The 19,544-nt window shown below is 47.6% G+C and overlaps 1 protein-coding gene across 2 annotated transcripts in view; it reads left to right on the forward strand.

Moving 5' to 3' along the window:
* Nucleotides 1-983: 983 nt before the first annotated feature.
* Nucleotides 984-19,544, forward strand: part of CSTF2 (cleavage stimulation factor subunit 2) — a 36,704-nt gene continuing 18,143 nt past the window's right edge. The window contains exons 1-6 of one of the 2 annotated variants that reach the window (XM_082262668.1): nucleotides 984-1,096; nucleotides 4,449-4,568; nucleotides 8,249-8,368; nucleotides 13,960-14,071; nucleotides 15,919-15,978; nucleotides 17,605-17,664. In XM_082262668.1, the coding sequence (XP_082118794.1) occupies nucleotides 1,070-1,096; nucleotides 4,449-4,568; nucleotides 8,249-8,368; nucleotides 13,960-14,071; nucleotides 15,919-15,978; nucleotides 17,605-17,664 (499 nt within the window). In that variant the 5' untranslated portion in view covers nucleotides 984-1,069. The remainder of the gene's footprint in view (nucleotides 1,097-4,448; nucleotides 4,569-8,248; nucleotides 8,369-13,959; nucleotides 14,072-15,918; nucleotides 15,979-17,604; nucleotides 17,665-19,544) is intronic. The other variant, XM_082262667.1, reaches the window with a different exon arrangement.

Genomic DNA, 19,544 nt, shown 5'->3' on the forward strand with positions numbered 1-19,544 from the left:
CTCCCCCTCCTTCTTCTCTCCTCTCCCCCTCCCCTCCTCCTTCTCTCCTCTCCCCCCTCCCTCCTCTTCTCTCCTCTCCTCTCCCCCTCCTCTTCTCTCCCCTCCTCTTCTCCCCTCCCCTCCTCTCCTCTCCCCCTCCCCTCCTCTTCTCTTCCTCTCCCCCTCCCTCCTCTTCTCTCCTCTCCCCTCCCCTCCTCTTCTCTCCTCTCCCCCTCCCCTCCTCTTCTCTCCTCTCCCCATCCTCTTCTCTCCTCTCCCCTTCCCCCTCCTCTTCTCTCCCTCTCCCCCTCCCCTCCTCTTCTCTCCTCTTCACTCCCCTCCGAGAGTTGCCTGTAAAATGCAATCCAGTGGCTGAATAGACACTATAGGGTGACTTTTACATTTCAGGGAAGCTCTCATTGATGCTGTAGCTGCCCCCATCATTCAGATATCACCGCTCCAACCTAAGGACATCCTTGGGCAGGCAGTGTTAAAGCGGTATTAAACCCAAACGCAAAATGTCCAATATTGCCGCTCCTCAATCATTAAAATGAATGTGGTGGCTGCATTCGTTTTCTTTTTTTTTTTTCTCCCCTCTGTTTTTCACCTGGTGATCTGGCCACGAACACACCACCTGTATTAGTAAGACGTAACTCTGGATGAATGAGCACAGGAGGCACAGCAGGCAGCAGAATTGTCAGTGGGAGGGGAATTAAATAAATTAGCAGATTTAGAACATTGAAGCCAAACTTGAGCTCACACCATGTAATCCGCTACAGCCAACAGCTTTTTTGTTCCTTTTGGGATAACGTTTTACATGAAGAAACAATAGCTGATCATCGTAAGCACCCCTGTCTGTGGTAAAAGGTTTGTCTCATCCCTGTAAACTGGAATGTATAGCTGAGTAAAACCAATTTAAACAGCATGGGGAAAAAAAAAAAAAATAAATGGCCTTTTGATTTTTTTTTTTAAATTTTCTAGGTTTAGGAACCGGCGCCCCCATAATAGAGTCCCGTATGGCGATCCGGTGTCTCCAGAGGACGCCCCGGAGTCTATAAGCCGAGCCGTTGCCAGTTTACCCCCCGAACAGATGTTTGAACTCATGAAACAAATGAAGGTGAGTCGGCACCTCGAAGAGTTTTATAGTAGAGGCTTCGTTTAGCTCCAACGTATATGTGTGTGTGTGTGGTGTGTGTGTGTGTATATGTATATATATGTATACAGTGGTGTATTTTGGTTTTGTGCTGCCCAAGGCAAGACTAAAATAGGCCCCCCCCCCCCCCATGTAAATTTGCCCAACTCCTTCCTTTTAGAAGATGTGACTCCCTCCAAAATTTAAGGACTACAAGTCCAACCCCTGAGATCTCATGAGAGGGGGTGGGAGAGAGAGGGGGTGGGGAGAGAGAGGGGGGGTGCAAGAGAGGGGGTGGGATGAGAGAGAAAGAGAGAGGGGGGATGAGAGAGAGAGGGGGGGATGAGAGAGAGAGGGGGGATGAGAGAGAGAGAGAGAGAAGGGGGGGAATGAGAGGATGAGAGAGAGAGGGGGTGAGAGAGAGAGAGAAGGGGGAATGAGAGGATGAGAGAGAGAGGGGGGTTAGAGAGAGAGAGAAAGAGAGAGGGGGGTGAGAGAAAGAGAGAGAGAGGGGGGATGAGAGAGAGAGAGGGGGGATGAGAGAGAGAGAGGGGGGATGAGAGAGAGAGAGAGGGGGGGATGAGAGAGAGAGAGAGGGGGGGATGAGAGAGAGAGAGGGGGGGGGATGAGAGAGAGAGAGGGGGGGTGAGAGAGAGAGAGAGGGGGGGGGATGAGAGAGAGAGGGGGGGGGATGAGAGAGAGAGGGGGGGGATGAGAGAGAGAGGGGGGGGATGAGAGAGAGAGGGGGGGGATGAGAGAAAGAGAGGGGGGGTGAGAGAGAGAGAGAGGGGGGGTGAGAGAGAGAGTGAAGGTGGGAATGAGAGGATGAGAGAGAGGGGGGGGTGAGAGAGAGAGTGAAGGTGGGAATGAGAGGATGAGAGAGAGAGGGGGGGTTAGAGAGAGAGAGAGGTGGGATGAGAGAGAGAGCGAGGGGGGATGAGAGATAGAGAGAAGGGGTGGATCAGAGAGAGAGGGGGGGAATGAGAGGATGAGAGAGAGAGGGGGGTGAGAGAGAGAGAGAGAGGGGGGATGAGAGAGAGAGAGAAAAGGGGGGTGAGAAAGAGAGGAAGGGGTGAGACAAGAGAGGCGGCTCTAGCAACCAGTGGCCAATAGAGTCTCAGGTGAAGGGGGGGTGGCTTTTTTGCTGCCCCCCTGCAAAGTGCTGCCCTAGGCCTGGGCCTTGTCGGCCTAGGCCAAAATACAGCACTGTATGTATATATAATGTGTGTATATGTATGTATGTGTGTATATGTATGTATATATATGTGTGTATATATATATATATATATATATATATATATATATATATATAATCCAAAAGAGCGAGCGGCACTCACAGGTCTTGAAAAGTGAACGCACAATGCATTGTGAAGGTTTTATTTTCACATTTCAACGTATCGTGCCTCGTCGAAAGCTTTCACTATTCGTTGTGCCTTCAATTTCCTTTCTAGCAGAAGGGATTCGAGTGTCTCGACAGCCACTTGATCAATTCCACAGGTGGTGGAAAGGGGTCCCCCTGCCTCCCACCCCTCCCGTGGCCGCCGTCTTTCCCGGGCTCTGCTGTCCAATCACGGAGCTCGGGAGCCATGTGAACAGAGCCGATGGCTGCCCAGAAGAGAGACGAACTGACATTGTTCCTCCCTCTCTGTGTGAGTATGTCCTCACCTCTGGTTCCGCCCCTTTCTTTACCTGCCCATTAGCAGCCAGGAAAGCAGCTATCAGACCGGTCTGTGTCTGATCGCCTGCATTGGAAGCCAGAGGAGAGATTTGGGGTCTGATGGACCCCAGATCTCTCCAGAAAGAGGACCTGTCACATGGCCCATGTTGTCACAAGGGATATTGCCCACCAGTGCCGCCTATCATTGCCCACCAGTGTCGCCTATCATTGCCCACCTGTGCCACCTATCATTGCCCACCTGTGCCGCCTATCATTGCCCACCAATGCTTATCAATGCCGCCTATCATTGCCTACCAGTGCCACCTATCATTGCCCACTAGTGCTCATCAGTGCCGCCTATCATTGCCTACCATTGCCGCCTATCATTGCCTACCAGTGCCACCTATCATTGCCCACTAGTGCCGCCTATCATTGCCCACCAGTGCCACCTATCATTGCCCACCCGTGCTCATCAGTGCCGCCTATCATTGCCCACCAGTGCCCACCAGTGCCGCCTATCATTGCCCACCAGTGCCGCCTATCATTGCCCACCAGTGCTGCCTATCATTGCCCACCAGTTCCTCCTATCATTGCCCACCAGTGCCGCCTATCATTGCCCACCAGTGCTCATCAATGCCACCTATCATTGCCTACCAGTTCCACCTATCATTGCCCACTAGTGCTCATCAGTGGCGCCTATCATTGCCTACCAGTGCCACCTATCATTGCCCACTAGTGCTCATCAGTGCCGCCTATCATTGCCTACCAGTTCCACCTATCATTGCCCACCAGTGCTCATCAGTGGCGCCTATCATTGCCTACCAGTGCCATCTATCATTGCCCACTAGTGCTCATCAGTGCCGCCTATCATTGCCTACCATTGCCGCCTATCGTTGCCTACCAGTGCCACCTATCATTGCCCACTAGTGCTTACCAGTGCCGCCTATCATTGCCCACCAGTGCCGCCTATCATTGCTGCCTATCATTGCCCACCAGTGCCACCTATCATTGCCCACTAGTGTTCATCAGTGCCGCCTATCATTGCCTACCAGTGCCACCTATCATTGCCCACCAGTGCTCATCAGTGGCGCCTATCATTGCCTACCAGTGCCGCCTATCATTGCCCACCAGTGCCGCCTATCATTGCCCACCAGTGCCGCCTATCATTACCCACCAGTGCCTCCTATCATTACCCACCAGTGCCTCCTATCATTGCCCACCAGTGCCACCTATCAGTGCTCATCAGTGCCGCCTATCATTGCCCATCAGTGCTCATCAGTGCCGCCTACCAGTTCAAATCAGTGCAGCCCCATCAGCACACAAAAATTACTTTTTTTGCAAAAATTGTATAACAATTTTTTTCAAAATTTTTGGTCTTTTTTTATTTGTTTAGCAAATTAAAAAAAAAAAACCCAGCGGTGATTAAATACCACCAAAAGAAAGCTCTATGTGTGTGAAAGAATTGATTTAAATTTCATATGGGTACAGATGTTGCATGACCGCGCAATTGTCATTCAAAGTGCGACAGCTCTGATAGCTGAAAAATGGCCTGGGGCAGAAAGGGGGTGAAAGTGCCCGGTAGGCAAGCCGTTAAAGCATGTCCACAGGACAAGAGTGAAATAAAGCTCCTTATAGGATATTGGGGATCATTTTTAAACAGATTTTCTTGTCTTTCTATAGTTGTGTGTACAGAACAGTCCTCAGGAAGCTCGGAACATGCTGCTGCAGAACCCACAGTTGGCTTATGCTCTCCTCCAGGCCCAGGTGGTCATGAGAATCGTGGATCCAGAAATTGCTATGGTAAGAAATGACTGAGCTGGATGGGGTACATCTCACTGTCCTGTAGGGGGCGGTAATGAGTTGGTTGTCTTTGGAGTCTTTGTTTACCTCCTTCCCGCCGACCGCACACACACATATACGGAAGTGGGCTTTTTTTTTCCCGTGGGATCGCATATATGCGTATTATCTCTGAGAACAGAGACCGGGTGTGACGATTGTGACCCAGGACTGGCTGCTTCAGGTCACCTGATCACTGTGATAACCTCTGATTGGTTATCGCAGTGATCAGTCACTGTGAGCCCACCCCTGTGGGTAGGGGTGCCATTCAGGGACAGTTTTGCATTTTTTTTTTTTTTTTTTTCAAGAATGCAAAGCATTCTCTGATTGGACCAGGTGGAGAAGCAAGGCGTTGACAACACCACCACCCTGACCTGCCCATTCACAGCATGAATTTGGGCTGTGTGTGGTGGCTTTAGACCTCGTGAGACACGCCTCCTCCCTCCCTTTCTCTGCAATACAAGGAACGCGTGCAAAGGGGGTGTGGCTGTTCCTCAGCTCTGATAACACAGACCACTGCAGTGTGAGGGCAGGAAGTGGAATTTACAAGGGGAAAAAATATATTTTAACCACATCATGCCCGGCCTATAGCAGAATGACGGCTGGGCGGTGGTTTCATTATCCTGACTGGGTGTCTTATGACGTCCAGCAGAAGAAGCCGCTCGTGCGCGCAACGTAGTGATCGCTAGTGCAGTTTGTCGCTCTGACACACCCCACCTCCAAACTTGGTAAAGAGCCTATGGCGTAGGCTCTTTACCATGTGATTAGCTGTGTCCAATTACAGTTTAACCAGGAAATGCCGGTTATCGGCTTTCCTCTATTCACACTGACAGGCACGAGTAGAGGAGAGCCAGTGAGCGGCTCTCCTGATGGGAGGGTCTGCACTGATAATCAGTGCATTGATTATCAGTGCAGACCCATCAGCAGTGCCCGCCTGGGGTGCTAGTTGGGGCTCACCTGGGGTGCCAGTTGGTGCCCATCTGGAAATGCCAATCGCTGCCCGCCAGGGATGTAAAGCGGTGCCCATTAGTAATGCCTGTCAGTGCCATCCATCAGTGCCATTCATCAGTGCTGCATATCATTGCCACCTATCAGTGCCCATCAGTGCAGCCTCATCAGTGCCCGTCAGTGCAGGAGAAATCTGTCTCAAGAAAATGATAAAAATGTTGTTTGGGTACAGTGTTGCATGACCGCGCAATTGTCGTTCAAAGTGTGACAGCACTGAAATTTGGCCTGGGCAAGAAGGGGGTGAAAGTGCCCGGTATTAAAGTGGATATAATAAAAAATATAAAAACCCCAGTGGTGTTCAAAGACCACCAAAAGAAAGCTCTATTTTTGTGAAAAATAAACAATAAAAATGTTCTATGGGTACAGTGTTTCATGACCGCGCAATTGTCGTTCAAAGTGCGACAGCGCTGAAAGCTGAAAATTGTCCTGGGGCGAAAGGGGGGTGAGAGTGCCTGGTATTGGGTGGGGGATAGGGGGTGAGAGTGCCCGGTATTGGGCGGGGGATAAGGGGTGAGAGTGCCCGGTATTGGGCGGGGGATAGGGGGTGAGAGTGCCTGGTATTGGGCGGGGAATAGGGGGTGAGAGTGCCCGGTATTGGGTGGGGGATAGGGGGTGAGAGTGCCCGGTATTGGGCGGGGGATAGGGGGTGAGAGTGCCCGATATTGGGTGGGGGATAGGGGGTGAGAGTGCCCGGTATTGGGCGGGGAATAGGGGGTGAGAGTGCCCGGTATTGGGTGGGGGATAGGGGGTGAGAGTGCCCGGTATTGGGTGGGGGATAGGGGGTGAGAGTGCCCGGTATTGGGCGGGGGATAGGGGGTGAGAGTGCCTGGTATTGGGCGGGGAATAGGGGGTGAGAGTGCCTGGTATTGGGTGGGGGATAGGGGGTGAGAGTGCCCGGTATTGGGTGGAGGATAGGGGGTGAGAGTGCCCGGTATTGGGCGGGGGATAGGGGGTGAGAGTGCCTGGTATTGGGCGGGGAATAGGGGGTGAGAGTGCCCGGTATTGGGTGAGGGATAGGGGGTGAGAGTGCCCGGTATTGGGCGGGGGATAGGGGGTGAGAGTGCCTGGTATTGGGCGGGGAATAGGGGGTGAGAGTGCCCGATATTGGGTGGGGGATAGGGGGTGAGAGTGCCTGGTATTGGGCGGGGAATAGGGGGTGAGAGTGCCTGGTATTGGGCGGGGAATAGGGGGTGAGAGTGCCCTGTATTGGGTGGGGGATAGGGGGTGAGAGTGCCCGGTATTGGGCGGGGGATAGGGGGTGATAGTGCCCGGTATTGGGCGGGGGATAGGGGGTGAGAGTGCCCGGTATTGGGCGGGGGATAGGGGGTGAGAGTGCCCTGTATTGGGCGGGGGATAGGAGGTAAGAGTGCCCGGTATTGGGCGGGGGATAGGGGGTGAGAGTGCCCGGTATTGGGCGGGGGATAGGGGGTGAGAGTGCCCGGTATTGGGCGGGGGATAGGGGGTGAGAGTGCCCGGTATTGGGCGGGGGATAGGGGGTGAGAGTGCCCGGTATTGGGCGGGGGATAGGGGGCGAGAGTGCCCGGTATTGGGCGGGGATAGGTGGTGAGTGTGCCCGGTATTGGGCGGGGGATAAGGGGTGAGAGTGCCCGGTATTGGGCGGGGGATAGGGGGTGAGAGTGCCCGGTATTGGGTGGGGGATAGGGGGTGAGAGTGCCCGGTATTGGGCGGGGGATAGGGGGTGAGAGTGCCCGATATTGGGTGGGGGATAGGGGGTGAGAGTGCCCGGTATTGGGCGGGGGATAGGGGTTGAGAGTGCCCGGTATTGGGCGGGGGATAAGGGGTGAGAGGGCCCGGTATTGGGTGGGGGATAGGGGGTGAGAGGGCCCGGTATTGGGTGGGGGATAGGGGGTGAGAGTGCCCAGTATTGGGCGGGGAATAGGGGGTGAGAGTGCCCGGTATTGGGCGGGGTATAGGGGGTGAGAGTGCCCGGTATTGGGCGGGGGATAGGGGGTGAGAGTGCCTGGTATTGGGCGGGGAATAGGGGGTGAGAGTGCCCGGTATTGAGTGGGGGATAGGGGGTGAGAGTGCCCGGTATTGGGTGGGGGATAGGGGGTGAGAGTGCCCGGTATTGGGCGGGGGATAGGGGGTGAGAGTGCCTGGTATTGGGCGGGGGATAGGGGGTGAGAGTGCCCGGTATTGGGTGGGGGATAGGGGGGTGAGAGTGCCCGGTATTGGGCGGGGGATAAGGGGTGAGAATGCCCGGTATTGGGCGGGGGATAGGGGGTGAGAGTGCCTGGTATTGGGCGGGGAATAGGGGGTGAGAGTGCCCGGTATTGGGTGGGGGATAGGGGGTGAGAGTGCCCGGTATTGGGCGGGGGATAGGGGGTGAGAGTGCCCGATATTGGGCGGGGGATAGGGGGTGAGAGTGCCCGGTATTGGGCGGGGGATAGGGGGTGAGAGTGCCCGGTATTGGGCAGGGGAGTAATCATCCCCTGGAAGGATACAGGACTACAGAGATGGAAAGTTCTGAGACTTTAGTTGGGTTTGGTCTTTAATCTATCTCTAGTTCTCTTGTGATTTTCCCACTGACTACTGGTTTTACCGGTCGCTGCATGCAAATATTATCTTGCGATGGACGTTTCCTGTTGCTCAGCTTTTGTGTCTTTCTTGCTTAGAAAATCCTTCACCGCCCCGCAGTAGTGCCAGCCATGATGTCCGGAAACCAGCAGCCGCCAGGACAGGGACCCCCTGCACCCCTCAATCAGCAGAATGTTCCTGTCCAGCAGCTACCTGTGGTAAGTTTTTATTTTATTTTTATCAGTTGTAATGATTTTTCCATTACTCCGTGTGACGGTACTCTCTGTCACTGGGAGTGAAGGACAGATACTTAAGGGACACTGAGAAAATGGTTTTTATAACTTCAAATAGGAGAATAATATTTATCAACAACATCTCTCAAGAAATATGAAGATTTGATCCCACTTTACACTGTGAGACCTACAGCCTGTTGATAAAAAAATATTTCTCTAGCGCTCATTGACAGACGTAGTCCTCGGTGATACACCACCTTCGGGTTATGTTGCCTCCACAGGAGCAGGACTAGACAGGAAATTAAAAAGCTCTGGCCACACCCTAGGGGCAGTCCCAGAGGGTATATCCTCTCTCTCTCTGCCTCAGCAAATCAGTTATTTTCTGTCTAGTTAGGAGTAAGGACCTAGATACCTTGCTGGGATCTTAGGTCCTGGCAAGAATTTTTTTCTTAAAGGATTTTTAGACAGCTTTTTTTCTCCAGTGTTCCTGTGAGATCTTCAAGCAAGAAAGCTGAACTGGGCGACGGGCTGGATGTTGAGATCCGGTGGTCACCCCAGTTCAGCCTACGAGCGCGTGCAGGCCATAGCTCCGCGCTGGGTCGGCCGCGACAAAGTCCCATTAAAAGGACTGAACCCGCGAGTTAAACGTCTCGCTGAAACGCCAAAGACCATGAGTCACGGCGTCCGTATCGGTCGACAGCCCTCCCGCCCCGGTGGAGAGGGGTACTGTCAGGAGTTGGTGCCCGCCTGGTTCCGGTATGGTGAGTAGATGTTCCCCCTGTTTTCCCTGACGGGTTTTGTGGTGAACGCGGGCCCCTCTCTGTATGGTAAGAAAGAGTCCTTTCTATCCTATAACATGTCACAGATCCTCCTACTTTGAGTGTGATTTTATGTGTGCAAAAAGCCAGGAGGCTTGGTTTGGGAGCTAACAATCTATTGTATACATGTTTTAAAGATGTAATCTGTGGCATTCTGGGAATCTTATGGGTTAAGTATAAGCTACCTACCAGTCAGAAGCCACGGACATGTAGACTGCCTTCCAAATCAGATCTCCAGCTATTAGCAGGCCTCCCGTACGGCCATGCGGTCCGCCAGGGCCGGTACCGCCAACCACGCCATATCCCCATGCAGAGAGAGTGTTGTGTGCCCTGCAGCACACCGCTAGTCAGTACAGGCCGCCGCCATTTTTTTGCTGGATCGCACGAGCCGCTATTTTGGCGTAGCCTCGTGTCTCCAGCATGGGGGCGGCCATGTTTGAGGTGATCCTACACCTCGTGGAGCTTGGGGGAGGCGCCGGAAGGCGTGCAGAAGGGCGGAGCCGCCTCCTTTCTTCCTGGGCAGCCAGCCAAAAGACTTCCTGTTTGTTAAGACAGCGCTGTAAGCTGTTGCAGTTTAACTCTGAGCATCAAGTGGTGAGCCTGGGGGTCTATCTCTCTCTCTCTCGATCGATAGGGATCCCTAGCAGGTAACACTAAGGGGCTTTTTGTGGCGCTGGGGGTCAGAAGAAAAAAAAAAAAAAAAGTTTTTTTCCTTTGAATTATATCATCCAGGAAGTAACTGGAGTTATCATGGACCCTGCCACACATATTCCCCCACCTGTTTCCCTCGAGGGGGCCACGGGACCCGCCGGTGCACAGAGTATAGAGTCATTTACAGCAATTTTGGAGTCTATGGTGGCTCGGGTGGAGGCGGCCTGTCAGGGACGGGGGTCAAGGAAGCGACCCCCGCCTACCCCTATACCATCTGACACCTCTGACTCAGATTCAGAGGTGGTCACGGCAGTTGCAGGTTCCTCTGCAAGGGCTGTTATCCCAGGTAAAGCCCCCTCAGACAGTGAGGAGGACGCTTCTTCTCTTGCTATAATTCAGGAAGAAGCATTGGTGGACGCACTAGTTGTGGCAGTGCAAGAAACCTTAAAACTTGAGGCTTTACCGGCAGAGGCAACTGAAACAGAGAGGCCTTTTGGGACTAATAAGCCCATCAAGACGGCGAAGGCTTTTCCTGTACCTAAATGTTTTGGTAATCAGATTAAAGGAGAATGGGAGCATTCTAAACGTACCTTTACTATTTCCAAGCGTATTGCTAGACGCTATCCGTTTGAGGAATCCATCATTAAGAAATGGACGGTACCACCAGTCGTGGATCCACCTATTTCCAGGCTGAATAAAGCCACGGTTATTCCAGTGGAGGACACTTCGTCCTTTAAGGATCCGGTGGATCGAAAGATAGAAGCAGAGTCCCGCACCATCTTCTCTCTGATAGGGTCAGCATTTAGACCAGTAATTGTTATTGGTCTAGTTTCCCAGACACTTACGGAATGGGCGAAGATGGTACGCCAAGATCTTAGGGGAAAAGATATTCCCCAGGAGACATCTGATTTGATGGAACAGATCATACAAGGGCTACGGTTTATCTGTGACGCAGCCTTGGACACTACTCCCTTATTAGGGCATGCATCTAAGTTAGCAGTGATCCTCAGACGTGTGCTGTGGTTAAAATGCTGGTCAGCTGACCTAGGTTCCAAAAAGACCTTGACCAATCTCCCTTTTCAGGGGAATCGTCTATTTGGGGCCAACCTAGATGAAATCATTAAGGATGCCACTGGGGGCAAGAGCACTTTTTTGCCACAGGCTGCAAAAGCTAAGGGACCTCGCAACAAGCGAGGACCTTTCTTTACCGCCCATAAAGGGCGCCCGGCTGGTACTAGCGGGAAAGGCAAGACTCCTCCAGGAGGGTTCAAGAAGGGCTGGTCGGACAAGCAGAGGACCAACCCAGCCAAACCCGAAGCAAAGGAGTACACAGCCTGAAGGTGCGCCCCCACCCGGTTTCAGGGTGGGGGGACGTTTTCACCGGTATTCAGGACATTAGATCGAGTATCAACCACTACTACCGGTGCGATTCTTCCCTTCCAACATTTAAGTACCACAGGAAGCGGTAGTTACCGTTCCCTGAATAGATCTTTTCCTTTACCTTTTCCTAAGATTAGTCCTGATACCTCACAGGAATCGGATCTGGTTGACCAGATAGGCCAAGTAGCCTCTAGTCGGGTGACTTCGGTCCCTGAGGTTCAACCAGAAAAGATCACCTTTCCTGATAACTATCAGGTATCTGATAAATGTGTGGGAACAGAAAACGACCAGACTTTCTCGGATGGTCGGGGCCAGATAGCTCTAGGGACGCCTGGTTCAGATCCAATCAGCGCCAGTGGTCCTAGAAATTCTAGGCTGGCCTCCTCAAGCCGGCCTGGCCGACTTGGACATGCTAGTCGCAGACGTTCCGTGGGAACTTCGTCTCAGGGAGTGTCTGTGGTCTCAAGGACCAATTTACCTTCGTGCTTTACAGTCGCTGGTTTTAATGGCCTGGCCATTGAGACCCAAGTACTGAAGGACAGAGGTTTGTCTACTTCAGTCATTCCTACCCTTATTAAAGCAAGGAAAGCGACTTCCAGCAAAGTCTATTATCACACATGGAAGACTTATATTGCGTGGTGCGAATCTTTAGGATTTCCTCCACGTACCTATTCGGTGTCTCGAATATTGGCCTTTTTGCAACAAGGGGTTGAGCAGAAGCTAGCCTTGAGCACCATCAAGGGTCAAGTTTCAGCATTAGCAATCTTCTTTCAGAAGCCTTTAGCTACCAAATCCTTGGTGCGGAATTTCATCCAGGGGGTGCGGCACCTGGCTCCTCCAGTCCGCGCGCCCTTACCGCCCTGGGATCTTAATTTGGTTTTGTCGGTTCTACAGAAACCTCCCTTTGAAAACATCAGGGAGATTCCCTTGCTTACTTTATCCCAGAAGGTGGCCTTCTTGGTGGCTATTACTTCTGCTCGCAGGGTGTCAGAACTGGCTGCATTATCATGCCAGTCCCCATACCTAGTGATTCATAGGGATAAGGTAGTACTTCATCCTAAGCCATCTTTTCTTCCTAAGGTGGTTTCAGATTTTCATCTGAATGAAGATATTGTACTACCTTCCTTGTGTCCTCAGCCCAAGCATCATCGGGAACATGCGTTGCATTCCTTAGATGTGGTTCGGGCAATCAGAGTATACCTGAAAGCTACGGAATCATTCCGTAAGACGGATTCACTTTTTGTGATCACGGATGGCCCCAGAAAGGGTTTGCCTGCATCTGCCGCGACCATTACCAAATGGATTAGACAAACGGTGGTACAGGCTTATTCTATTAAGGGTCAGAGTCCTCCGTTCCCTGTTAGGGCGCACTCCACTCGAGCGCTCAGTACTTCCTGGGCCTTTCGCCATCAGGCGTCAGTGGTCCAGGTATGTAAGGCGGCCACTTGGTCGTCGGTACATACCTTTACAAAATTCTATAAAATTGATGTGACGGCATCGGCGGATGCCTCATTTGGCCGCAAGGTTTTGCAGGCCGCAATTTGAGGAGACCGGTGGTCTACCTCGAGGGTTTTTTCTGTTTGAAAAAAAAAAAAAAAAATTTTTTCTCTCTTTTGTTGAGTCTCATCATTAAGGATGAGCATTGTAAACTTCTAGTTGGCACCGGTTGGGCCTTCTAGATTGGGATTTGATTTCATTTTCCCACCCCTCAGTTGTGATACTGCTCTGGGACGTCCCGAAGGTGGTGTATCACCGAGGACTACGTCTGTCAATGAGCGCTAGAGAAAAATGGATTTTTGTAAAATCTTACCGTAAAATCCTTTTCTCTTAGCTCATTGACAGACGTAGTCCCCGCCCCTCTGTTTTTTGAGTTGGGTTGGGTTAAATCTCTAAAGACTGCTTTTTCACATAACTGATTTGCTGAGGCAGAGAGAGAGAGGATATACCCTCTGGGACTGCCCCTAGGGTGTGGCCAGAGCATTTTATTTCCTGTCTAGTCCTGCTCCTGTGGAGGCAACATAACCCGAAGGTGGTGTATCACCGAGGACTACGTCTGTCAATGAGCTAAGAGAAAAGGATTTTACGGTAAGATTTTACAAAAATCCATTTATATATATATATAATAAAATATGTATCAAAATATATATTAAATAGAAAAAAAAAAGTATATATAATTTATTTCTCCTCTCACCTTCCAGTATGGCAGCACATGGGGAATGGGAGGCTCCGCCCTGCCGCAGTAAATCTGCATGGGGCGGTCGGCAAGGGGTTAATGTGTACCATTTTTGTACCAGAAAAATCAGAAAAGAGAGACTGCCGATGATCAGAAACAATAAATGCAACGTAATCATGGATTTCTTTAATTATTAAGGAATTTATTTTTTCTCTTTTTGAAATGTTGTAAAAGTTTTTTAATTTAATAATAAAAAATTTAAACAAGGAAAAAGAAAAAAAAAAAAAAGAAACGATAAACAACAAAAAAAAAAAGCCTTTGTCGTACGAGAATTTTCATTCAAATTTTTGTTCATCGATTCCGATTTGCTGTGAAACGAAGAAAATCGGACGATCGTTCACCCGATTTTCTTATAGTGTGTACCTCACTTATGTGTGTTGGATATCTCTCCTTTCCCACTGAATGTTGTAGTTTCAATCGGCCTTAGTTTGTAGTTTTAAAATTCTGTTAATCACTTTCATTTTCTGGATTTGGCTATTTTTCTATGTTTCCAGGGACCAATGCATGTGAACGGAGGACCACCAATGATGCAACCTCTTCCTATGCAAGGTGGCATGCCTGGCCCCATGGGGAACCCCGGGCAAGGACCAGGACCTGGACCACAAGGTAGTAATTATATTTTACAAAGTTATTTATTTATTTATTTTTTGAAAATTCTTTTTATTAAAGTTTTTAACAAGTTACATTCAGAAAACAAGACTGTCAATTCACTTATTCATTAACAGTCAAAAAAAAAATATATATATATATACTTTTATTTATTTTCATTTTGGTTTTTTTTAAGTGTCAATTCACTCATTCATTAACAGTCAAAAAAAAAAAAAAAAATATATATATATATATATATATATATATATATATATATATATATATATATATATATATATATATATATACATAATTTTATTTATTTTAATTTATTTTTTTTACTGTCAATTCACTCATTCATTAACAGTCAAAAAAAATATATATACTTTTTATTAAAGTTTCAACAAGTTACATTCAGAAAACAAGACTGTCAATCACTTATTCATTAACAGTCAAATATATATATATATATATATATATATATATATATATATATATATATATATAGTATACTTTTATTTATTTAAATTTTTTTTTTTTGACTGTCAATTCACTCATTCATTAACAGTCAAAAAATAATAATTATATATATATATATATATAAATATACTTTTATTTATTTTAATTTTTTTTTGACTGTCAATTCACTCATTCATTAACAGTCAAAAAAAAAAAAAAAAAAAAAATATATATATATATATATATATATATATATATATATATATATATATATATATATATATATATATATATATATATATATATACTTTTTATTAAAGTTTCAACAAGTAATTCAGAAAACAAGACTGTCAATTCACTCATTCATTAACAGTCAAAAAAAAAATTTACATAAATATATATATATATATATAATTTATTTTTTGACTGTTAATGAATGAGTGAATTGACAGTCAAAAAAAAAAATATATATATACTTTTATTTTCATTTTGTTTTTTTTTTTTGACTGTCAATTCACTCATTCATTAACAGTCAAAAAATAAATTATATATATACTTTTTATTAAAGTTTCAACAAGTTACATTCAGAAAACAAGACTGTCAATTCACTCATTCATTAACAGTCAAAAAAATATATATATATATATATACTTTTATTTATTTTCATTTTGTTTGTTTTTTTGACTGTCAATTCACTCATTCATTAACAGTAAAAAAAAAAAATATATATATACATAATTTTATTTATTTTTTTGACTGTCAATTCACTCATTCATTAAGAGTCAAAAAATAAATATATACTTTTTATTAAAGTTTCAACAAGTTACATTCAGAAAACAAGACTGTCAATCACTCATTCATTAACAGTCAAATATATATATAATGTATACTTTTATTTATTTAAATTTTTTTTTTATGACTGTCAATTCACTCATTCATTAACAGTCAAATTATATATATATATATATATATAATTTATTTAAATTTATTTTTTTGACTGTTAATGAATGAGTGAATTGACAATCTTGTTTTCTGAATAATGTAACTTGTTAAAACTTTAATAAAAAGAATTAAAAAAAAAAAACCATAGACCCAGTTTAAGGTGGAAATTGACACACCTAGTCTATACCTGTGACTTACACAAGACACCCAAAATAAAAATTAAACAGAGTATAGAGGTCGTCTCATTGTTGCCCATCTAGAGCACCTGTTGTTAATTTCATTAACACCAAAGCAGCTGAAACTGATTAACAACCCCCTCTGCTACTTAATTGACATAATCAATATCCCAGTTTAATTGACTTGATGCTATACTCTTGATTTATAAAGTGTTTCTTTTTATTGTTTTGAGCCGTCTACTTCTGTCTTATATCTCAGAGATTGAAGTCTTTCTTCTATTCTAGGAGTAATAAATCCCCAGGTTGGGATGCCTCCGGGACCAGGAATGTCTATGGAAAGACCGCAAGGTAAAAATGGAAATTATTTAGTTTTCGGGGGATGCGCTCTCTCCAGCAATATCTGGATTGGGGGAGGGGAGTCTCTCAGAGCAGCGCACAGAATTCTTAGGGATCACATCCGTACGTGTGATAGAAGTGGAAACCAGGAGCTCTACAGGGACTGCCGGCTTCATTGGAGGCCTCCTGGTCCTTGGTCATCCCCTGCCGCCTTCTCTTCTTACATTTAGAAGTAATATTTTGTCACTGACATTCTCTTGTTATTGTGTAATCAGGCCTGGTGAGGTCGCTGTTCTACAATCAACTTGGACCATGGGTGCTCAACCTGTGGCTCTCCAGCTGTTGGCGGAACTACAAGTCCCATCATGCCTCTGGCTTTGGGAGTCGTGCTTGTAACTGTCAGCCTTGCAATGCCTCATGGGACTTGTAGTCATACAACAGCTGGAGGGCCGCAGGTTGAGAACCCACAACTTAATGCAGTGATGGGGAACCTTGGCACCCCATTTGTTTTGGAACTACATTTCCCATGATGCTCCACTACACTGCAGAGTACATGAGCATCATGGGAAGTGTAGTTCTAAAACATCTGGGGTGCCAAGGGTCCCCATCACTGACTTAGACCATCAACCTATCCAGGCTTCATAAACTGTATGCTGACAGATTGCCAGCCCTGCGCAATTCCCTCGTGCTGCCTCAGGCGCAGGTCGCAGGAATTGCATGCATGAGAAAATGGGGGAGGGGGGGTCACATTCTGATGACGTCATCTTTAACCACTTAAGGACGCCCCTCCCACCCCCAGTGTACTGCCGTGCAAGCAAAACGACGTACCAATACGTCACTGCCTGCTTCCCGGTTTAGGCTGCACACAAGCACGCCACCCCCACCCATTACTGTCACCTGCCAATAACTCACCGCCGGGACCTGCTGATCGGTTGTGTCCAATCACAGCCCAGAGCTCTGTGTTGACAATTGACACAGAGCTCTGTACAGAGGGAACGATCTCTCTGTTTCAGAAACAGTCTCTGTCTCAGAGAGATCTGTAGTAAAAAGCAGCGCACATTACACATAGCTAGGCACATATTTAACCCCTTGATATCCACAGTTGTTAACCCCTCCCCAGCCTGTACTAAAATGCATTAAAGTGTATTTTTTTTTTTTTTCCCTGAAATTTTGAGTTTGGTAAACGGCTGCGCAAATATCAGGCGAAATAAAAAAAAATTGCAACAACCACAGTTTTATTCTCCAGGGCCTCTGCTAACTGAAAATGTAGAATAGTTTGGAGGTTCTAAGTCATTTTTCTAGCAAAATTGTTGATTTTTAATTCTATGAAGTGAGAAATCTCAAAAATTTGCCCAGACGCAAAGTTATTAAAGTGGCGCACGCCTGCTATTTGATCTGCAAGGTGTTGTATTTTCAAGATTTTATGATTTAATATTTAATTTTTTTTTTATTGGTTTAATGTATTCTTGACATTTACAATAATTGACATAACTTTTCTGATTGCCAGGGTACTGTGTAGACTGTATATGGTTTGTGAATTTCCTCTTCTGTCCTGCGTTTAGTATGCCAATTTTTTTTTTTTTAGTTTTTGTCTTTATAAATGTGTCTTGGTCTTTTTTTTCATGCTGTCCATGGAAGGGAGCATGCAGCACTCTCCAGTGCCCCCATCTGGTCCTGCTCCAGTAGAGAGAGTATCAGGTACCTGATTGTGTGTGGGGAACCAATGACCGTAGGAACACACATACCTAGACATGGTTCTGCTGTGTGTTTACCCCATTGACCCGTGGGGCTAGATCAGTGGTCTCCAAACTGTGGCCCACAGGCCAGATGTGGCCCTTTGCTTGCCTTTTATTTGGCCCTTGGGGCGGGGCATTATTCCTCCAACTGATGTAAACAATAGGACACTCTCCCTCCCACTGACACCAATGATGGGACACTATTCCTCCCACTGACACCAATGATGGGGTACTATTCCTCCCACTGACACCAATGATGGGGCACTATTCCTCCCACTGACACCAATGATGGGGCACTATTCCTCCCACTGACACCAATGATGGGACACTATTCCTCCCACTGACACCAATGATGGGGCACTATTCCTCCCACTGACACCAATGATGGGGCACTATTCCTCCCACTGACACCAATGATGGGGCACTATTCCTCCCACTGACACCAATGATGGGACACTATTCCTCCCACTAACACCAATGATGGGACACTATTCCTCCCACTGACACCAATGATGGGGTACTATTCCTCCCACTGACACCAATGATGGGACACTATTCCTCCCACTGACACCAATGATGGGGCACTATTCCTCCCACTGATACCAATGATGGGACACTATTCCTCCCACTGACACCAATGATGGGACACTATTCCTCCCACTGACACCAATGATGGGGCACTATTCCTCCCACTGATACCAATGATGGGGCACTATTCCTCCCCCTGATACCAATGATGGGGCACTATTCCTCCCCCTGATACCAATGATGGGACACTATTCCTCCCACTGATACCAATGATGGGACACTATTCCTCCCACTGACACCAATGATGGGGCACTATTCCTCCCCCTGATACCAATGATGGGGCACTATTCCTCCCACTGATACCAATGATGGGACACTATTCCTCCCACTGATACCAATGATGGTGTACTATTCCTCCCACTGACACCAATGATGGGACACTATTCCTCCCACTGATACCAATGATGGGGCACTATTCCTCCCACTGATACCAATGATGGGACACTATTCCTCCCCTGATACCAATGATGGGGCACTGTTCCTCTCACTGACACCAGTGATGGGGCGCTCTCCCTCCCACCCACGGGCACCAGCGATGGGGCACTCTCCTTCCCATGGGTCCCAGTTTACTCCCTTTATAAAGTACCTGCATGTTTTGCATTTTGACAGTGCCCCCACCCCCTCCAGCATGGTATGTTCACCCATTACCCCCTCCCTGCTCCGTCTCAGCCTTTGCTTCCTTTTTGTATTGGCGCTGGGCTTCTGATTATAGGGAATCATGTGACCTCGGGTCCAAGTCGCCAGGCCACTGTCACATGAGAGAGCAGGGATGTCTGCTGGGTAAGCTCTGGCACTGGTAGTATACAGGGTAGTAGGCACCTGCTGCTGGGAAGTGGGGAGGGAGCGTATATCCTTTAGATTGTAAGCTCCATGGGCCAGGCTCTTCTATTCCTTCTGAATTTAAATGTAACTGTTGGCGCTATATAAATGCTGTATAATAATCCTATGCTGGAGGGGTGAGCTATCGGGTGGTCCTGAGTGGGCAGGAGATAGTGGGGTCTCTTTGTATCCAGTCCAATGCTGCACTGCTAGGAAGGAATACATGCTGGGTTTTATGTTGCAGTGCACCCATGTCATCACTGGAGATCACAAACTGCTACATTCAGGCAGTCCTGGTTTAGAGCGTCCAGGCCTGGACTGAGAGCAGGGAAATAGATCCAGGATCCTCCTTAGGGGCTCATTTACACTTCCATTCTAAAACACATTAAAGCGCCCACCACTTCAGCATGGCTTTTTTTTTTTTAATGTGTTTTT

The sequence above is a fragment of the Pelophylax lessonae genome (assembly GCF_965119305.1).
Source record: "Pelophylax lessonae genome assembly, chromosome: 7".
Taxonomy (NCBI): Eukaryota; Metazoa; Chordata; class Amphibia; order Anura; family Ranidae; genus Pelophylax; species Pelophylax lessonae.